This window comes from Heterocephalus glaber, unplaced genomic scaffold (genome assembly GCF_053883595.1).
Source record: "Heterocephalus glaber isolate CG9 unplaced genomic scaffold, H.glaber_assembly_v1.0 deba00001600, whole genome shotgun sequence".
Classification (NCBI taxonomy): domain Eukaryota; kingdom Metazoa; phylum Chordata; class Mammalia; order Rodentia; family Bathyergidae; genus Heterocephalus; species Heterocephalus glaber.
Window position 1 is genome coordinate 19,358,098 of NW_028258372.1, and position 19,348 is coordinate 19,377,445.

The 19,348-nt window shown below is 43.2% G+C and overlaps 1 protein-coding gene across 2 annotated transcripts in view; it reads right to left on the reverse strand.

Moving 5' to 3' along the window:
• Nucleotides 1–12,232: 12,232 nt before the first annotated feature.
• Nucleotides 12,233–19,348, reverse strand: part of Lhx4 (LIM homeobox 4) — a 45,026-nt gene continuing 37,910 nt past the window's right edge. For both annotated transcript variants that reach the window (XM_087194404.1, XM_021265314.2), the window contains one exon: nucleotides 12,233–17,477. In XM_087194404.1, coding sequence (XP_087050530.1) covers nucleotides 17,083–17,477 — 395 coding nt within the window. In that variant the 3' untranslated portion in view covers nucleotides 12,233–17,082. The remainder of the gene's footprint in view (nucleotides 17,478–19,348) is intronic.

Below are 19,348 nucleotides of genomic sequence, written 5' to 3' on the forward strand. Positions count from 1 at the left end.
CATGTGTTTAACAAGTGTGATTTTTCAGAATGCTTTCACATACATAATTTAATCTATCATCATCCCTATACAATAGAGCAAGTGTTATTGAGGCTGCTTACATGAAGAAGAATCAGATATATGACGGAGCCAGCCGTCACTTGTCGAACAGCACCTGAATGGGGGAGTGAGGATGAAGAAAAAGAAAGACGCAGAGATAGAGTCGGGAGCCTCTCAGAGAGACTGCCGCCGCGCTTTTTTATTCTCCTCCCCCCTTTATCACAGGTGAGCTTGGTTATTAATCATGACCCTTATCCAAAGACACCTGCTTCCTTGTTCTCTAGTTCTTTGGAAATTCCCCACCCTCATGGGCTTTCTTGTTTCTCGGGTTTACAAAACGTTCATCATGTTCCAGGATAGTTTCTGAAGGTAAACATCTAATTTGGCAAGGACGCGGTTCCTTGTAACATAGTGTCCTTGCTCTATACAATGGAGGGTAAGATTTAACATGGAGCCTCTATGGCTGACACCGCTCTCCACATCTCCCCCTGTTTTATATATTATGATCAAGGTCCCTTGATCACGCAGATAGGCTGTGCCCGTCTTAGGTGAGGAATATAAAGAAATCCCTTACCCGTCATGGAGTCAAGAGCATCACAGTACTCTTGCTCTGTCTTAGGTTGGTGATTTCCTGTATTCCTCTTACCCGTCATTGACTACCAGCCTCTGCAGGGAATTACACCATGGGTTTAGGCGGTGTAGCATGAAATTGTAGACCATGAATACTTCCAGCCATCCTCATTAAAGAATGCATAAACATCTGTAGTAGCACCGGAAGGATCATGCATCTAAGAGGCAGCCCTCCTCCTGTAATTACTATGGAAATGAGTTACCGCGTAAATGCAGATGTAGATGGCAGAACTTTTCTAATTTGTTCGATAAAATCCTGTGCAGCTTGGGCTGCATCAAATTTTAGGGATTCTGCATTTTGGAGATCTATAATATCCAAATCTAAGAACACATTCGCAAAACCATTATCTGATTTTCTGTTCGGGTGACACAATTGCTTATTTGACAATTGAAGTAAGTTACATTATAATAATCATAATCTTTCTGAACACTAATATTTCCTACAAGCAATACCTAAGAGCGCATGACATATGCAGTGACATTTCTTTTAGGATGACAAGAATTTTCAGACCAGTCCAAAACATAAGTATCAAATCCAGTAATATTATATCTCACAGGGGCATCCGCCACACATCTCTTCTATGGAACAGTCACATTGGAGCATTAAAAGTTGGAGGCACTACACCAGTGGTCTCTATACCCACAGATAGATGTAGATGGACTCCAATGATCCCGCCTTTGCATTGATCTACCTGCCTTCCTGCCAGGGTGCAAGCGCTCAGTCTCATACAATCAGTTCTGTTGATTTTGAAGAAACATATGGGGGTTCCGGTTTCTGATCCCGTATAGTTGAACAATCGGTCCTCGTTCTTGTCAGGTGCCGCCCGCTCATCCAACAGCCTGGTATTGTTCACCCATACCATTACTTCTCCATTTTTTCAGCTTGTGGGATGTACAACAGGTGGATCAGGTACATAAGTCCAAGAAACCTTCTCATTAAGCGTCATCATTAGATTTATCGGCAGGACAGTTGTCGGGATCATCCTAAGGGGCAGGAGACTTTCCCGCAAAATGGACCCATCTTTCAGGCAGCCACCTGGCACCTTCAGCGTCCTGCGGGAAAACACAAACATGCCCTCGTCCCCATATTAATACCGGGTCGGGGCCACTCCATACACCCGTGAGGGGATCTTTCCACCTCACTTGAGCATATGATGATTTAGTTTTAGGATGCCACAGCCGTTCTGCTGCAGTCAATCCATAAGCATCCACAATCAAAAAGTTCAGGATGAAGAGAGCATGATGTAAATAATTCTGTGGGGATAAAGGGTATAACTCCCCCTTTTTTATTTATTGCAATTGATTTTTTTAGGGCACCATGGGCTCTTTCCACAGTCCCTTGGCCTTGTGGGTTATAAGGAATACCTGTCTTATGGGCGATACCCATCTGTTTACAAAAGATTTGAAAAGCTTTACTAGTATATCCCGTGCCATTATCAGTTTTAAGAACGGTAGGGACCCCAGGTGTGGCAAAGCATGTTAAACAATGAGCTATCACATGTTTTGTAGCTTCTCCAGTTTGTGCGGTGGCCATAATAAATCCCGAAAAGGTATCAATACTTACATGTATATATTTCTGTTTTCCATATTCGGCAATATGGGTAACATCCATTTGCCATAACTGATTAGGTTTAAGGCCGCGGGGATTTACCCCATAATGAGGGACAGAATGATGTATAGGACAGGCAGAACATTGCTTAACTATTTGTCAAGTGGCTTCTCGAGTTATATGGAATTGCTTCCTTAAGCTGTGGCTATTTTGATGATGTAGAGCGTGAGACTGCTGAGCTAATTCCAATTGACTGAAAGCTACTAGCCGCGTAGCCTGATCCGCAAGACCATTTCCCTTTGCCAGGGGTCCGGGAAGCCCAGAATGAGCCCTAATGTGACCCACATAACAAGGACAGGTCCAGGCATGTATGCACCATTGTATCTGAGCAAAGAGCTCCTGTATTTGATTATTGGCAGCATCAATATAAGCAACTGCTTCAAGCACCTGTAAAGCTTTAACAATATAATGACTATCTGTATACAAATTGAAAGAATAATGGGCCAAAAGTTCAAATACCGCAGCGACGGCGCAAAGCTCAACAATCTGAGTGGAGGCAGGGGCTGTATGAACAATCTGTGGCTTTCCCTGAATAACATATGCCGCAATACCTTTGGAAGACCCATCAGTGAAAACCACTTGAGCATTTTTTATGGGTTCCTGTTTCATAATCTTGGGAAACACCAAAGCATGAATATTAACAAATTGCAATAATTTATCCTTGGGGATATGGTTATCTGTACATCCAGGGTAATGTGCAAAAGCAATGGCCCACATGTCCACATTTTGGAACAGCCAATCTAACTGTTGTTTGGTAAACGGGACTCCAATTAAGGAAGGCTCTGCTTCAAAATATTTTCGAGATTCCTCCCACACCATATGAACTAGGCACGCCACAGATTCATAATAGGGAGTTAACACTCTGGCTGGAGAAACAGGCAAATGCAACCAAAGCAAGGGACCCTCTTGCCATAAAACAGCAATGGGAGCATGTGCTGTCGCCAGAACATAGGCAGCCCATCCTCGAGCGTAATCTATATATTGAACTTGCTGTCGTTCTATAGCTTGTTCTACCTCACACAAGGCCATCCGACCTTTTTCAGTTAATTTTCTAACAGATGTAGGATCAGAATCTCCCCGGAGGATATCGAATAAAGGTTTCAATTCTCCAGTGGAGATTTTTAAATATGGTCTAAGCCAATTAATATCTCCTAACAATTTCTGAAAATCATTCAAAGTGTGTAAATTGTCTTTCCTAATTTGAACCTTCTGAGGTAATATGGATTTGGGATATAACTTATGTCCTAAATAGGAATATGGCGGTTCAGTCTGAACCTTTTCCGGTGCAATCACTAATCCTTGATCCCTCAAAGCTTGTTGTAAATGAGCATAGGCTGTTAATAAGAGGCCTTCTTGTCCATGAGCTAAAAGTATATCATCCATATAATGAACAATATAGATTTGGGGATATATTTGCCTAATTTTATTTACTGCCTGAGCTACAAATTTCTGACACAAAGGACTATTAGCCATACCCTGAGGCAATACTTTCCAATGATATCTCTTCATAGGCTCCTTAAAATTTGTTGAGGATACGCTAAAAGCAAATCGCTTACAATTTTCAGGAGCAAGTGGAATAGTATAAAAACAATCCTTTAAATCTACAATGATTTTATAAGTATTTCTAGGCAAAGCTGATGGCATAGGCAATCCTGGTTGCAAGGCTCCCATTACTTCCATAGTCTGATTGACTTTTCTAAGATCTTGTAATAATCTCCATTTCCCTGATTTTTTCTTAATGACAAAGATAGGAGAGTTCCAAGGAGAATTAGAAGGAGCTACATGTCCACTATCAAGCTGTTCCTGTACTAACTGCTCAGCAGCTTTAATTTTTTCCTCGGTGAGAGGCCACTGATCCACCCACACAGGTTCCTCACTTTTCCAAGTAATAGGATCCGCGTGGAGTACAGGCTGATCAGTGGCCTCCTTTAAAAACACCCTAAGCCTGTTTTTGGAGGTCGTTGGATCGGCATTAAAGGCTCCTGTATCCCCTGACCTTTAGTTCCCAAGCCTTGATTAGGTAAAAGCCCTTGATCAAACATTCAGTGGGTGACCTGTTCACTAGGACTATATAAATACACCCCCATTTCTTTCATAACATCCCCACCCCATAAATTAACCAGCAGCCCCTGCATGATATATGGCTGGAATCTACCCTGATGACCCTCGGCATCTTTCCAAAATAACATATTACTACTCTGTTCAGTGCTTTGGCTTTGACCTATTCCTTGTAATTGTGTCATTGTTGATTATTTAGGCCACGCCGTAAGCCATTGGTCTGCAGTTAGGACTGAGACGTCAGCCCCAGTGTCCAGTAGACCCTGAAAATTTCTCCCATCAATGGTCAGGGTGAGCACAGGTCGTTGGGCTCCTATAGACCGTACCCAATAAACATCTAAAGAGTCGAATCCAACATCTCCTCTTTTTTCTCTTTTTGCTGCTTTATTTGTTAGTATTTGAGGGAGCAACAGCAGCTGTGCTATACGTTGTTCCGATTGTATCACAGAAATCCCAGTAGGTGAATGAGTCATGATTTTAATTTCTCCAGTGAAATCCCCATCTATGACCCCAGGAACAACCAAAATACCATTCATAGTAGCGCTACTTCGACCTAAAAGCAATCCCATCATCCCTGATGGTAAGGGCCCATAAACTCCGGTAGGTAGGGCCTGCATCACCATTTCTGGGGTTAATACTGTGAAGGCGGAGGGACTGAGGTCCAGTCCTGTGCTGCCTGCAGTTGCTCTGGAAAGGTCCTGAGCGGATTTCCTTGCTGGGGAACAAATGTTTGAAGTGCCCCATAACATTGTCACGGGGCCTGGGGCAGGCCCCTCCTCCCGTTTCCGTGTGGGAGAATATTTCCCATGGCATCCTTTTTAGATTTACACTCATTAGCCCAATGATTGCCTCTTTTGCATCTGGGACACAATCTAGGCCCATTTTCTTTCCCTGCATTGTTTGAATTGGCTGGAGGAGTCTTATTGGGACATTGCCGCACCTGATGGCCTATTTGACCACATCTAAAACAACTCCCTGGCGGACCCAGAACCCTGCCTTTCGGATTTCTCTTTTGTTGTTGGAACAACACTTCTTTAACTGTTTTTCCTTGCAAAGCTGCTGCCATGGCAAGGCCCTGAGTATAAGCAGGCCCAATGTCAGCACACATTCTAATATAGTCTGAAATGATGCCTTTCTTTCTAAATGGTCTTAGGGCTGCCTGACAGGTGGTATTGGCATTTTCATAAGCCAGTTGTTTGACCAGTAACAATCCTGCATCGGAATCTCCCAGCAATCTACTGGCAGTCTGCATTAACCTGGCTACAAAGTCTTGAAAAGGCTCATCAGGTCCCTGCCTAATTTTGGATAAATCTTCTGTTTGCCTACCTGTAGAAGGCAGCTTCTGCCATGCCCGCTTGGCAGCAGTATTGACCTGTGCATATACTCCTGCAGGAAACAATAATTGATTGGCGAGGTCCGCATATTACCCTTCTCCTGCCAGCATGTCATAATCAATATCATTTCTATTAGCCCGATTTAATTCAGCTGTTCTTTGACACTGCTCGGAAAATTCTGTTTTCCAAAGGAGGTAATCTCCCCCGGACAGGCATGCCTTAGCAAGCTGTTTCCAATCTCCGAGAGGCGGTGCCTCCGTGCTCAACGATTCTAACATAGCCTGAGTAAAAGGTGCGGTAGGGCCATATCGCGCACATGCCATTTTTAACTCTTTGAGTTGCTTAAAAGGTATCGGCCAATGGATAATTCTGACCATATCCCCTTGAGCGTCAGCTTCCTCAAATACTGGACAAGCTAAATGAAAGCCCTGGGTATCTTCCCCTCTGTCAACCGCATGTTGCGGGGTAGCTTGTAATGGCGACAGAGACCGAGAATTGACAGACAAAGGCCTGGGTCCTGGGGGATGTTTGATCATGGCTATAAGAGGATCAGGTTTTTTTTAATTAATCTTGGACCTGCAACCAGCGGGGGATCAAGACCAGCAATTATACTAGGAACTATTTCTCCCTCGCCCTGAGTCTTCTGGTCTTCCTCTTCCACCGTTAAGCCTGTCTGCCACTGCTGACAAAGAGACTCCAATCTCTTTTCCAATCTAGTAATCCTTTCGGTCATGTCCTCATTCGCTGTTTGGATTTTTCGGTTTTCCTGGCCACGGCTACGATGGGGGGGGGGCAGTCCTCACTGTTATACCTAGCAGCCTCTTCTTCCAAATCATCAGCATCTCCCGGGTTTAGGGGTCCCTCATCCGGAAAAAAACCCTTCCTTAGTGCAGGCTCTGCATCAGCATACACTGGCGGAGCAGAAGGCTTAGTTCCACTTTCTATAGGAGGCGGAGGGACAACCTCGGGAACACCAGCCTTGTCAGGCTCCTCCAAGGAAGGACTTGAGGAGGGTCCTTCAACCCTCCCTCCCTCATACCGAGGATCCAAACTATCTCTAATTAAAGCCCATAAACTAAAAGTATCTATAGGGACTTTAGTGGGTCCATGACCATCGTAATAGTCCTGAAGTCGCTTCCCCACCTTATTCCATACTTCTAAATCTACTGTGCCTTCTTCAGAGAACCAAGGACAAACTTTCTCTACAAATTCTAAAAAATTACATAATTGTTGATGCCCTACCTTTGCTCCACGAGCGCGAAGCATATTTTTAAGCATATGTTCAAAAAGCATTTGGCTATTACCAATACCCATCTTGTTACTCCCGAGTGCATTCACCGCCCTTAATTTACTTATCCGAGTTCATGATCCGTGGTGTCCTTCACTATGGTCCCCCGTATTCAGGTCCCTGTTCGGGTGCCACCCGTGACGGAGCCAGCCGTCACTTGTCGAACAGCACCTGAATGGGGGAGTGAGGATGAAGAAAAAGAAAGACGCAGAGATAGAGTCGGGAGCCTCTCAGAGAGACTGCCGCCGCGCTTTTTTATTCTCCTCCCCCCTTTATCACAGGTGAGCTTGGTTATTAATCATGACCCTTATCCAAAGACACCTGCTTCCTTGTTCTCTAGTTCTTTGGAAATTCCCCACCCTCATGGGCTTTCTTGTTTCTCAGGTTTACAAAACGTTCATCATGTTCCAGGATAGTTTCTGAAGGTAAACATCTAATTTGGCAAGGACGCGGTTCCTTGTAACATAGTGTCCTTGCTCTATACAATGGAGGGTAAGATTTAACATGGAGCCTCTATGGCTAACACCGCTCTCCACAGATATATAAACAGATTAGTTTAATTGCCCAAGATTACAGAGATGGTAATAGCGCCAACATTAGGACCAAGTCTGCTAATCCCAATCCTTTCATTTAAACTACAGAATTTCTAGAAGTTTTCAAGTCTTTCCTCCCTCAACCCACAGATACTTCTAGATTTACCAAAGGATGGGCACTGCTCTAGGCCGGTGACACTGTCTTTTCCTATTAGCATGACCATTTAGAGTTAACTGAAAAGGTCTCAAGATACTTCATGAGATATCTTGAGAACTCTCATAGAAAATTATGAATTATCAATTAGAAACTAAATCTTTAAACCTACTATAACTGTATCTCTAATAAAGATGTAAGGAGTCAGCAACCGGCTACAGTTGTTATCTCTTACGCTTGTCAGGTAGAAGGGTAACAACCAAAGTATAATATCTGGAATTGTATGTATTATATCTTTTGGGGGGGTACCAGGAATCGAATTCAGGTCTTTGCACTTGCGAGGCAGGCCCGGCACCACTGAGCTAAATCTCCGGCCCTTATTATATCTTTTTTTTAATGCTTCAGCATTTTCCAGCTAAAAGGTTGCTATAATCCAGTGAACTTTTCTGTTGAATAGGTATTTCTGGGCCGGGGATTTAGCTCAGTGGTTTCGCCGCCTGCTATGCAAGCGCAAAGACCTGAGTTCGATCCCCAGTACCGAAATAAATAGGTATTTCTTAGCTTCCTGCCAGGTTTAACTACTTAGCTATGGGTTATTACTTCATGTACAGTACATGATCTCTAAGATTGATGAAAAGGTATATGGCTGTAGCAGAGTTGAGCTTGAGTTGCAGAAAGGTTTAGGGTCCAGACAAATATATGCTTCACTTGAACATGAATACTTTTAAATGTTTACTTTTTAAATTAAAACATGAAGGCTTTTATCAGACTGCCAGGCCCTTAAAAAATTTCTTCATAAATGTTTATCACTAAATAGTTGCATAATCCACCAGCTCCAATTTAGTAATGAAAATATTGAGTTTAAATATGCATGAATGAATTTCAAATCCCAAATCCTGAGGTGACTTGGGGTCATATATTTTCATAAAAGTTATAAATTATATTTGAACAATTCTAAGATACTACTTGTTTCACATTAACATATCCAAAATCAGATATCTTTCAGACAAGGCATGCTGCAGTTCAGTTGGTAGTATTTTTTTTTCTGTTTTGTTTCCTTAATGATACATAAACTAATATATCTTCCTTTCTCCATCAGTAAAAAGCTCCCTGCCCCTAAAGCCCAAATCAGGGTATTCACAAGTTATATGCTGCTTTGTATTCAGAACAGAATCTTTCTTGCTGATTTTCTTTGTACAAATCTTAGAAGGAAGTTGAGTTAGCAATAATATTTTTTAAAAAACACAGGAGGGGCTTCTTCAACAGGCATTTTTCTCATAGTGGAGCTTTGGACATTGAGTGTGGGCTTCTCTTCTAGGTGAGAACTGAGAATTGAACCTAAAACTCCTGAATGCAGGGACTGAATATGTGGGACTGTGAAGGCATTCAGGAGTAAAGGGATGACTCAATGGGCTCCCCACGGCAGCAGCAACAAATTCATCATCTATACTGCAGCCAAGATTTATTTTTCCTCTCACTTGTGTAGCAGTCCAGGCTTCCATTTTAATATTTAGAAGGTAAGTTCAGTTGATGGACACTTTGTGTAATAAAAAGCTCTTTTAAAGTACGTGCAGAAGCACACACACAGGATAAAAAGTGGCACCACCAGTGCCCATGGCTTTCATGGAGAACATTTGTGGAGCCCAGAGCTTAGTCCTGGATATGTTTATAGCACTTTAGCTTGTTTGTGAGTTTGGAACCCTTCCAAAAAAAGAAGAGAAAGACATATATTATTGTTTATAATCTGCTTTATTCCTCCAAACCTTGAGTGAACAGACTTGTGGATTGCTGTTTAAATCCCTCAGTGCCTTTAACTACCAATACAGAAAGTGGTTAATGCGCATTCTAAATGAAGCTTGGCATCCACTCCAGGAAATCACTTTAATTGAGAAGCATCAAATGTTCAAATGATTTAAAAAAAAAAAAAAAAGGCCAGCACACATATTGAGTATAAAAGTCCTGGCCAACCAGTAATATAGTTTCTTGGTTATCGCATGCCTCCAGCCTGATAAGCTTTAAGCCTTGCAGTTGACAGGTGTCGAAAAAGTGACTTTAATTCTCTAGACCACTATCTGCAGGCAGCCAGTGAGCTGGCCAGTGAGCAGGCAACCTTCAAGGACTCCACTTTAGAGGCGGGGAGTTAGCTGTCAACTTTATGGATGTTTGTTTTTCTGCAATAACAAACTAGTCCCAGGTGACTATGAGATTTAACCCCAAAGTCCTTGCCTGGGCTTTCCATTGCTGTGCAGAAGCCATCTGTTGAAACCTATTTACTATTTTAATGGCCTTTTTAAAAAAAAACAAAAAAAAAACTGCTTGTTTCGAACTCGTGTGTGCCAAGACTACTTTTTTGGGACTATATTTTATCTTTCATAAAGCAGTACCCAGCCTTTCCCAAATCCCCAAACACCTCCCAACCACAAAAGATCCTGATCCAGGCTTGGCAAGCAAGAGGAATCCGATAAATCTTTTCTTAAAAAGCCCCTAGGGACAGCTCAGCCTCTATCAGCCTTGTAAACTGTGACCAGTTCAGTGGTCCACTGAGCGATCCAGGGTGTAAGTCATTTACATTCAGATTGTTTTCTCCTAGGAGCCCCTCCCATGGTCCATTTTGAGAAGGGAAAATGTGCATCTTGTCAGGTACAGCCTGTAATTTGTTTGATTTAATTATAAAATAAACTAATTTGTGTATAGTATCTAAATTTGTTTTTGTGTTTGGGGAGAGGACCAAAGTTTTAAAAAAAAAAATCACCAAAAGGAAAGAGTTCTAAAGGAAAATCCTGAAATCTCACTGGCAAAAATAGGAAGAAAAAAAATGAATGAAAAGGTCATATGAAGGGTCATATGAAAAGGTCATAAAGAGGTAAATATTACATTCAAAAGCCCATGTCTGCTTTTTCTAAAAGGATATGACAGTCTTCTAGGGCAGGAGATGATTACTTAAAAGACCTTTATTTAATAATTTGGATTAATTATTTTTATGATTCCCTTTAGAAGGATGATCATTGTCCTACTGACTTGGCCCCATTTTATAAACATAGTTTCCCCTCTTCCTAACTCCACAGGATTTCTTCAACAGCACCAAACACTGTTTACCTCCCTTCAATAGCCACGATCCAGATAATTATCCAGGCTGTTCTCTGCATTAGCCAGGCAAGGCAACTTTATGAAGAAAGGCACCAGGAATTCTGAATGATAACACTGAAATAACATCTTTAAGGGAATATGGCAAAGGACTAAACATTTTTCCCTTTACCCTGTGAAAGAATTTTTAGACCATATCTGAAGAATTAGACCTAAGGAAGTACATTCAGATATGTTGAAGCTCATCTCTCTTAATGATTTTACTTCTAGCTTAGCAATTGGTTCAGATTCACAGCATTATCTTTGATCTCTTCCTAGCCTTATGTGATTTTAGCTGAATAGAATACTGGGCCTAAAGAGAAAGAATGGAAACACTCACTATTGAACCTACATTTATTTCCCTGAATGGATCTTATTTAATGCTTTCTAGCCAGTTTACTTCTTTATTCTCCTTTAAGCAACAGTTCTGGAAAGTCTATCAGAAAGAAAATCTGTTCAGGAGCTGCTGTCCAATGACCAAACCAAAAAAGAAGAAGGAAGGAGGGAGGGAGGGAGGAGGGGGAGCGGGGAAGAGGAAAGGGGGAAAGGAAAGGAAAGGAAAAAGAGGGGGGAGGAGGAAGGGAGGGAAAGGGAGTAGGAATGCCACAAACAAAATGACACAGATGTTGGCCCTACCACTGTCTGAGGAGTTTTAGAATTCTTCATTCCAAGTACTCAAGGATAACTAACAGCTGTGATAGATGAGTTTTCCCTGCCCATCCTCCCTAGCCACACTACGGGCATTGTCCAACTTTCTGCAGTGATAGAAATGTTTATTATCTGTGTTGTCCAAATACCAGAGCCACTCATCACAAATAGCTATTGAGCACTTAAAATATAGCTAGTGTGTTACTAAACTTTTAGTTTTCTTTAGTGTTAATGATTTTAAGTGTAAAGAGCCATGTGTGCCTTGTAGCTACTGTATTGTACAGGGATGCTGTGTTGGGATCTTCAGCCACACAAAGGTAATCACTAATAGGAAAGGTATGCTCTAAGTTTTCTACAGTGAACTCCTAGTTCTAAATAAATCCTATGGCTGTATTGATTTTTGGGTTTTGTTTGTTTTTAATAATTTTGAGAGCTGCAACGTAGGCCCTGGGTTCAATTCCCAGGACCCCAAAACAAAAAAGTGTTGTTCTTTCATTCCAGCTAAATTTGAGGGCCTACACACTAATATATCTCCGCAGGGAAAAAACTTACACGAACATTTTCCTAGAAAATTCTTGCCAGGACTCCAGATAAGGTATTTCTATCCTCCTGTCCCTCTTCACCCAAATATGGATATCTGCACATCTTTTCTCTGAGGAGAAAATTGTGTGAGAGGATTTCAAATGTGACCGGACAAACCCTAAAAATTATGTGGCCAACAGATTTTTTTGCTGCCCATTCTCTTCGATCTAAGGCCAAATGATTGTGCCCCCAGGAAACTGCGATCAGCGAAACCAGAGCGTCTCCTCCACACAACCTGTTATTAGGTAATTCTGCTATTACATGGCTCTAAGTAGTTTGGCATTCAGTATTCCATTTTTGATTTCCTTCTGGTGATGAAAGGATCACACTGTCAGCTCAGCTTTCTATCCTGTGTTAACAGAAAATGTCCAGAAAACCAAATGAAAAGCAAGACACAGCAGCTTCTACAGAACTTCCATATTTATTTTACACAGTTTTACCATACACATCTCATGCCAACACACAGGAGGCATATACAAACACACCGGCTTCTGCTCTCCAAAGTCACATGGCAATAAATAAGAGTGGGTTGTTTTTTTGTTGTTATTTTTCTTTTTTTCCAGGAAACAGGACTTTTATTTATTTTTAACTGTACAAAATTTACACTTGGAAGAATGAGGGCAACAATCCAGAGCAGAGGGGATCTGGGACTTTGAGGTCTGAATGCAAACTCAGAGCAGCTTCTGAGGTCCTGCAGCCCTAAACCTGCTCATTAAGCTGAACACAGTCCTCAAGCAGGAAAATACAATGTGGTCCTTATCTCTAGGTGGGCATCAGGTGAGAGTGGGAGTGTCCTTGCCCTCTCCACCTGTGCTCTGCCTCTAAGCAAAGAAATGCTTGGCGCACCTCCCAAACCCGAAGCTGTCTCCTCACCAGAGCTAGCAGCGTGAAACTGTGCTTTTAGTGTGGTCCTACTAAGCAGAGTGTGGATGGGATGACTTTGCTGAGCTCTCTCTTTTTGGCTCCAATCACTGTGTTAGTGGAGTTGGAGCAACTACTGCAAAAAGGGCCAACTGACCAATCCAAGAAAGAGAGAGCCAGTGATGTGCTTTTATTTAGCTTTCAGCATGCCCAGAGCCCGTCAGCAGTTAGGCAATAAAATAAAACTCATTTCCGCTTAATTGAATTTTTCTTCATCTCACGGTTTCCAATTTTTAAAGTGCAATGTTTAAAAATGAGCTTCCTCAGGCCTTCCAGACCCTGCTGGCTGAGGAGGTGTGGTCATTATTTCCATGGTTATAACCAAAGTGTCAGTTGTGGCAGGTGGGAGGAGCTGTGTGGGGGTTTAGGTGTCATGGTGGACTGTCACAAACACAGCACTTGCTAATCAGAAGCCTTGAACACCTCCTGAAAGAAGGCGGTTCTTGGGTTGTTTCCAATGCTGGGGATTGAACCCAGGGGCTTGTACATGCTAGGGAAGCATGTACTGAGCTAAATCCTCAGCTCTTTTTTAATTTTTTATTTTGAGACAGGATCTCGCTAAGTTGCCTAGGCTGGTCTCAAACTTGAGATCCTCCTGCCTTAGCCTCAAGAGTAGCTGGAATTATAATATGCCCAGCTTCTACAGATTTTTATACTTCCAGCAAAGTGAACTTAAGAATGAAGATCTAACAGCCTCCAATTATATCACTAGATTTTGTTTTAAAATGGCACCAAAAAAATCTTTAAGGACTGCCAAATGCTTTGCTTAGGTCATAATTTCCCCGTTATTTCACTATATTAATTTGCAGGACCAATGTTATCAGTATGGTAGTTGATGTTCATCTTATATTTGTTCAAAACAGACGAGGCAAGAAACAAAAAGCACAAAAAGTGAAAGGGGTTTGCCTGAGGTTGCACAGCAAATCCTTGAAGAGGCAACAAAAACCACTTTCCAACAACATGATTTAACCATTGGGCCAGTAAACCCTTATTTGGGTGTATATTTTCCCATGGTTTTGCTACTTTGGGGCAAATACAAAGTTCTGCACTGAGTTAGCCAATCATTTTTCACTTTTGCTTATACAAATTACCACTGGAGGTTCTGCTGCCTGCCTCGCAAGCGGAAGGTCCCAAGTTCGATCCCTGGTACCAAAAAAAAAAAAAAAATGGGGTGAAGTTGCTAGCCTTTGATCATAAGAAGCGTTTTCACCAGGATGCATTACTTTATAAAGGCCCTTAAACAAATTACCACTGGAAATTCAGGGTGTGAGGTGGAGGGAACATTAATTTGCTCCAGTATTCAGAAGCTTCCTCCTCTAAAGCCTATTGGGCAGCCATTGCAGATAGTCGGTATTAAATGGTCTCTTAGAGTGAAAAGATAGGCCCAAATATTGTAAATGGCTCTAATGGGTCTTATTTCATTTTTTTAAATGTATGCATGTCACTTAGCAAGGGGAAGACAACTACTGGGTAGTGCCTGGTCCCCAATAATATAGCCTACTAAGCACTAGAGGAATGTCTCTAAGAGAATCTAAGGAAATGCCCTATTCCTCTCCATCTCCAAACCACAGAAGTATCAGGGAGCAGTCTTGGTGTGCAGTGCTCATCAGTGGCACCAGCCCTTCCACCATGCAAACCCACCTTGCAGAAAGATCGCTTCAAGTCTAAGACCTGTCATGGCTGTGCATCTGACTGGGCACCAGTGCTTGCTGTGCACTGGGGAGGTGACTCTGGGAAAGAATTTAATGTTCTCCTGGCCTTCTGGTCAGTGGTCTCTCAAGATCTTTTCCAGCTAGACAGCCCAAGTGAAACCAAACACTACTGCTAAGTTCACTGCACTGCCCACTGAGTCCCTCAGGAGACTTATTAGTATGAGTGAGGACAGCCTCCCATTCTTCCATCACTGAATTAGAAGTATGACAAACTCATTTATAAAAACAAAAACTGGTCAGCTTAAATTGATCTTCAACAGTGCTACACACATCAAAAATATGAAGTATTTTGAACCTATGTGACACTAGGCCAAATAGTCAAGGTGACATAGTCACCTGGCTGACACAGCTTTGCAGCTGGATTGCCCAGTATAGGTTTTTGCCTGCATATTATGAGCGGCCTGCTGAGACTGGTATGTTTAAAGAAGGTGGCCTCCAGACAGTTGCAATTTCCTTTCCTTCACATGACTTATTGTCTAGTGTTTGTGTCTCCATCCCCAAACAGCATTCACACTGTTGGGGAATTTCAGTAGCACAGAATTAGGTAGACTTAACACACCACCATCCGTAAGTACGGAACCTCAAATAAGTCTGTGCTGCTGACTTCCCAGGAAACGATCAGGGCAGTTGCAGCCCACCCAAAAACAAGGGTACAGTACAAAACTGGTGAGAGAAAAGGAGCCTGAAGGCTGATCCACGAATTTACTGACTCTATCCTTTAAAGAAGCTTAACTGAACTAAGGGTAGTCTTAAAGAGGGGCTTGCAAATGATACAACAGCCAGAGAAACTGTCTTATTTCTTCCTTTAGTCTGCCTACCACATGCCTAAATCTTTGCAGTCCTCAAAAGTGATCAACCATTCACAGAAGGAAGGGTCTCTCTCTAGGGCTTTTGGTCTCATCATGTGAAGGAAAGACAATACCTTCTTCCCCTTTCCTCCCCGACTGATCTTAAGAGATTATGGGGCTAGAAGAAGCAAACCACACTTTTCCAAGGGGTAGGAATAAATTCCAGCTGGCTAAATTCCTAGCTGCAAACTGGGGATTTGGAATTTCCAGGAGAGCATCCTGATAGCACAGAAGTGCACCCTGTCACAGAGTGGCAGCTCATGAAGCAGGGACTGGCCCTGCCTCGCAGGCTTAGTGACATGAGGGAGTCCTTGCACTGCCACTGCCCAGAGAACTCTGGCTTTGGTGCAGGACTGGAGCCCAGGGCACAGCACAAGTCCAGCAAGCAACCCAAAGAGATGCAGCTCAAGGACTACTTGGAACCCTTTTGACAATTTTAAGGCTTCTCCCTAGATTATTCCTCCCAACCAAACTAGGACAAAAAATATTGCTGGTTCCTGGAAGCGACCAAGATCGTCCTCCAACTGAGTCAGCTTGTACAGCAGAGGACGCTTTCACTTTTAAGAAGGAGGAGTAGTACACTCAAAAGCTCATCTAAACCAACTCCCTCAAAGCAGACTCTCCAAATTTTATTTTACAAAGGATGGGGATCTCTGGGAGACGCATCTGCCAAGGAGGCTAAACAGACTGCATGCTTGGAATCCAAATGTGTCTACAAATGTTTTCACTGATTGTCGTTCTACTCTCTCCATAGTCTAGCTTTGATCATTTTGTAGCCCACATCCTACCTGGGGGAGTAAAAGATACAAGTAAATTAAAAAGGCACACTATGCACCATGGGGACTCATCGGCCAGTCTGTGAAAGTCCAGAGCCACCCCAGCTGTAACCTCAAGAGTCACCTGCAGTGAAAATCACTTCTTACCATCAGGGATTCAGTGATATAGATAGGATTTCTTAAAAACCAAAACTGGTAAGTATTCTCTGGTTTGTACTTTCAAGTAAGAAAGAAGTTGTATCTTCACAGCAACAAACAAAAAGGGAGGGGGCATGTTTTTAGTATCAAACTGCGGCCATCAACATTTTCACCAACCTTTAATAACGGACTTTTTAATTTTGAAAATCAGGGCTTAATCAGAGTGGTCCAGAAATCATTTTATTATACTCAATGGGCTGTGATGCCGCCACCTCAGGAATCGTGGTTCTGGTGAGAGCAGTGGTTTGGGAGGCATTGTGTGAGACACAGCAGTTGGAGTAGAGTTCCCAAGGCCAAGGTAGCCTGTCACAGTCACCTAGTGCCACCAAAACACTAAGCAGCCGAAGCCTCTAAGCAGGGCAGGAGGGGGAGAGCCAACAAGTCAGCATCCCTGGAGTTCTAGGCTGTCCACCCCTGTGCTGTGTGTGAGATGAGGCTGCTCTCCCTCCACCTCCCAAGGAAGCAAGGCCTAATGTGGTCTCTCAGCCTTCCAGAAACCAGCAGAGGACTTCCATTGAAAATAATGGAAATTCACATTGGTGCACCTTTGATCCTTAAGAGGCAAGTCTCTTTTGATCCTTGAAGATATTCTCTCAAGCCAGGACAGGTAGGATGGGGAGGAGAGAAGTTTAAAAAGGAGGATGATCCATTTCATCGAGCCAAGAGCCTGGGCTAGTTGGAAAGTCGGGATAGCCTACACTGCTTCCTGTGGAGATGTCAGAGGTGGGTCCCCCAGCCATGGCTCTCAGTGTCTGGTTTACTCCCTGCCCTGCATGCGCAATGATGCCCAAATTACTGTCCACCGTGTAATCCAGCCCATTCAGCAAAGGAGCGTGGGATGGCAGGGACGATATAGAGGATGGAGACTGGGGGATTCCATAGGGGCTCCCATCCCTCAAGTCCTGATAGGATTGTCCTGTCCCATCCACGGAGAAGCTCCCATTCATTAACTGTCCGCCTGTAACGTCCCCCACGTTGCCATAAATCCTATTGGTGTGGCCAAGTTCTGAGAGAATTTGATCCTCTGTGGACGAAAGAACGGAGATTTATTGTCAGCTGTCAGGAGTATAGTGGTCCCTTCCCTTCACAACCTAGGGATACACATGACCAGAGAAGACCCAAGAGCATCAGCTGCCTTGTAGCCAAGCACAGGTCAGACACTAATATGCTGGCCTGATACCCAGAGACCAGCCTGAGTCAAGGGGAAACAAAGAATAAACACCTGCAAAGACTAAAGTCTCAGGTCCCAGAAAGCTGGAAAAAAATGTTTGGAGAGCTTTGTGGTCTTGTGTGGTTCATGCACCAAGATACTTGGGCCACACTTAGGAGTACAAATGCTCAAGGTTTGGTGGGTTGTGTTATCCACTTCGCAAAAGGAAACAACTTGCTAACAAGATTTACTCTGAAAGCTTTCAGGCTGAGAAATGTGCTTATTTGGGAATCAGGTAACTCATATGGTAAGCGCAGCTGAGGACCACACTTAGACGTGTGTACAGAATCCTTCTGGTCTGCCTCCAAAAGAGGTTTAATATCAAAAGGTTTGGTTTCCCTAGTAAGCTCTTATTCAGGGCAAAGAATGACTTGATTAAGGCAAATAAACCCTCTTGTTTCTTGAAGAATTTCATTAAGGGGATCTAATAGGATCTTTGCCACATGAAAGAATTCATCTCTCCAACAGAGTTGAGCAGTTTTAGTCTTAAGAAATAAAGGGTTGTTTATTGTTTAGAAAACCACTGTTATGTTAATGTGGGACCCACCTGCACCCAATAGAAATGAGCTACAAGGGCCGGGGATTTAGCTCAGTGGTTCCAGCACCTGCCTCGAAAGCGCAAGGTCCCGAGTTTGATCCCCGGTACCAAAAAAAAAAAAAAAAAAAAGAAAAGAAAAGGAATGAGCTACAAAACAAGATTTAACAATTCTAGGTATCCCAGGTATAGTTTTAGACAGCTTCAATGAGATTAAATGTCTTTCCCACTCCTGTTAAGAGGCCCAGAAAGTGAGCATAAGGCTCCTGGCCTTGGGGCCCCAAGCCCTGTGTTCTGAGGAGGCTGATCTTTGGGCTCCATGAACTTCTGGGCTGAGCTCAAACCTCTCAGGGCATCATACTCCTGGCAGGCAACTTTTCTAGTCTCTGTCCCACGGGCTGCTTTTTCTGTTTCTATCATGGCCCATGCATCAATTCCTATATAAATCCTCCCATCCTATATCAACACCCATCCTTCTGAGCCCCCATTCCACCCACGAAAATAAAAAGACAGTGGGGAGCTCATGCCCTTCAAAGGGAGCAGGAAGATGGGGCCTCAGCTGCACTATAAACAGGGTCCTCTGTGGTGCCATGGGCCACACTCTTCCATGTGTGCAAATGTGCTTAGCTTTCCCAAGCACATCCACAGCTGGTTGTGTTCACTGATCCCTGTGACAACTCTGTGAGATGGGCGAGGAGGTAGTATTCCCATTTATAGATGGGGAGCATGAGGCTCACAAGAAACCAATCACTTGACAGAGCCACACTGGAAACCAGGTTTCTGATCCCCAGTTCAGTACTCCTCCCTTCTCCCAACAGAATAGCTTCCACATTTGAGGACTCAGTAACTGAAAACAGTTATGGTTATTTGCAAACAATCTGAGGATCCACAAGATGTAGTAATTTGCAGTGTTGCTGATGCACAAAATCGAATATAGCACATGCTGCAAAGCTTGTGTGCAAGGGACAGGATGGAGTGAGTGGTAGACAAAGGGATTTCAGAAACAGCCAGTTCTCCATCTCACATGCACTCACAGTATTGCTTTCCCAGGACAGGGGGAACCAATAGGTCATTCTAGAGGACCATGGGAGGAGGCCAATGTCCCCCCAAAGGGAAGAGGTACAGGAACGAGGCTGGGGGAAAAGGCCTG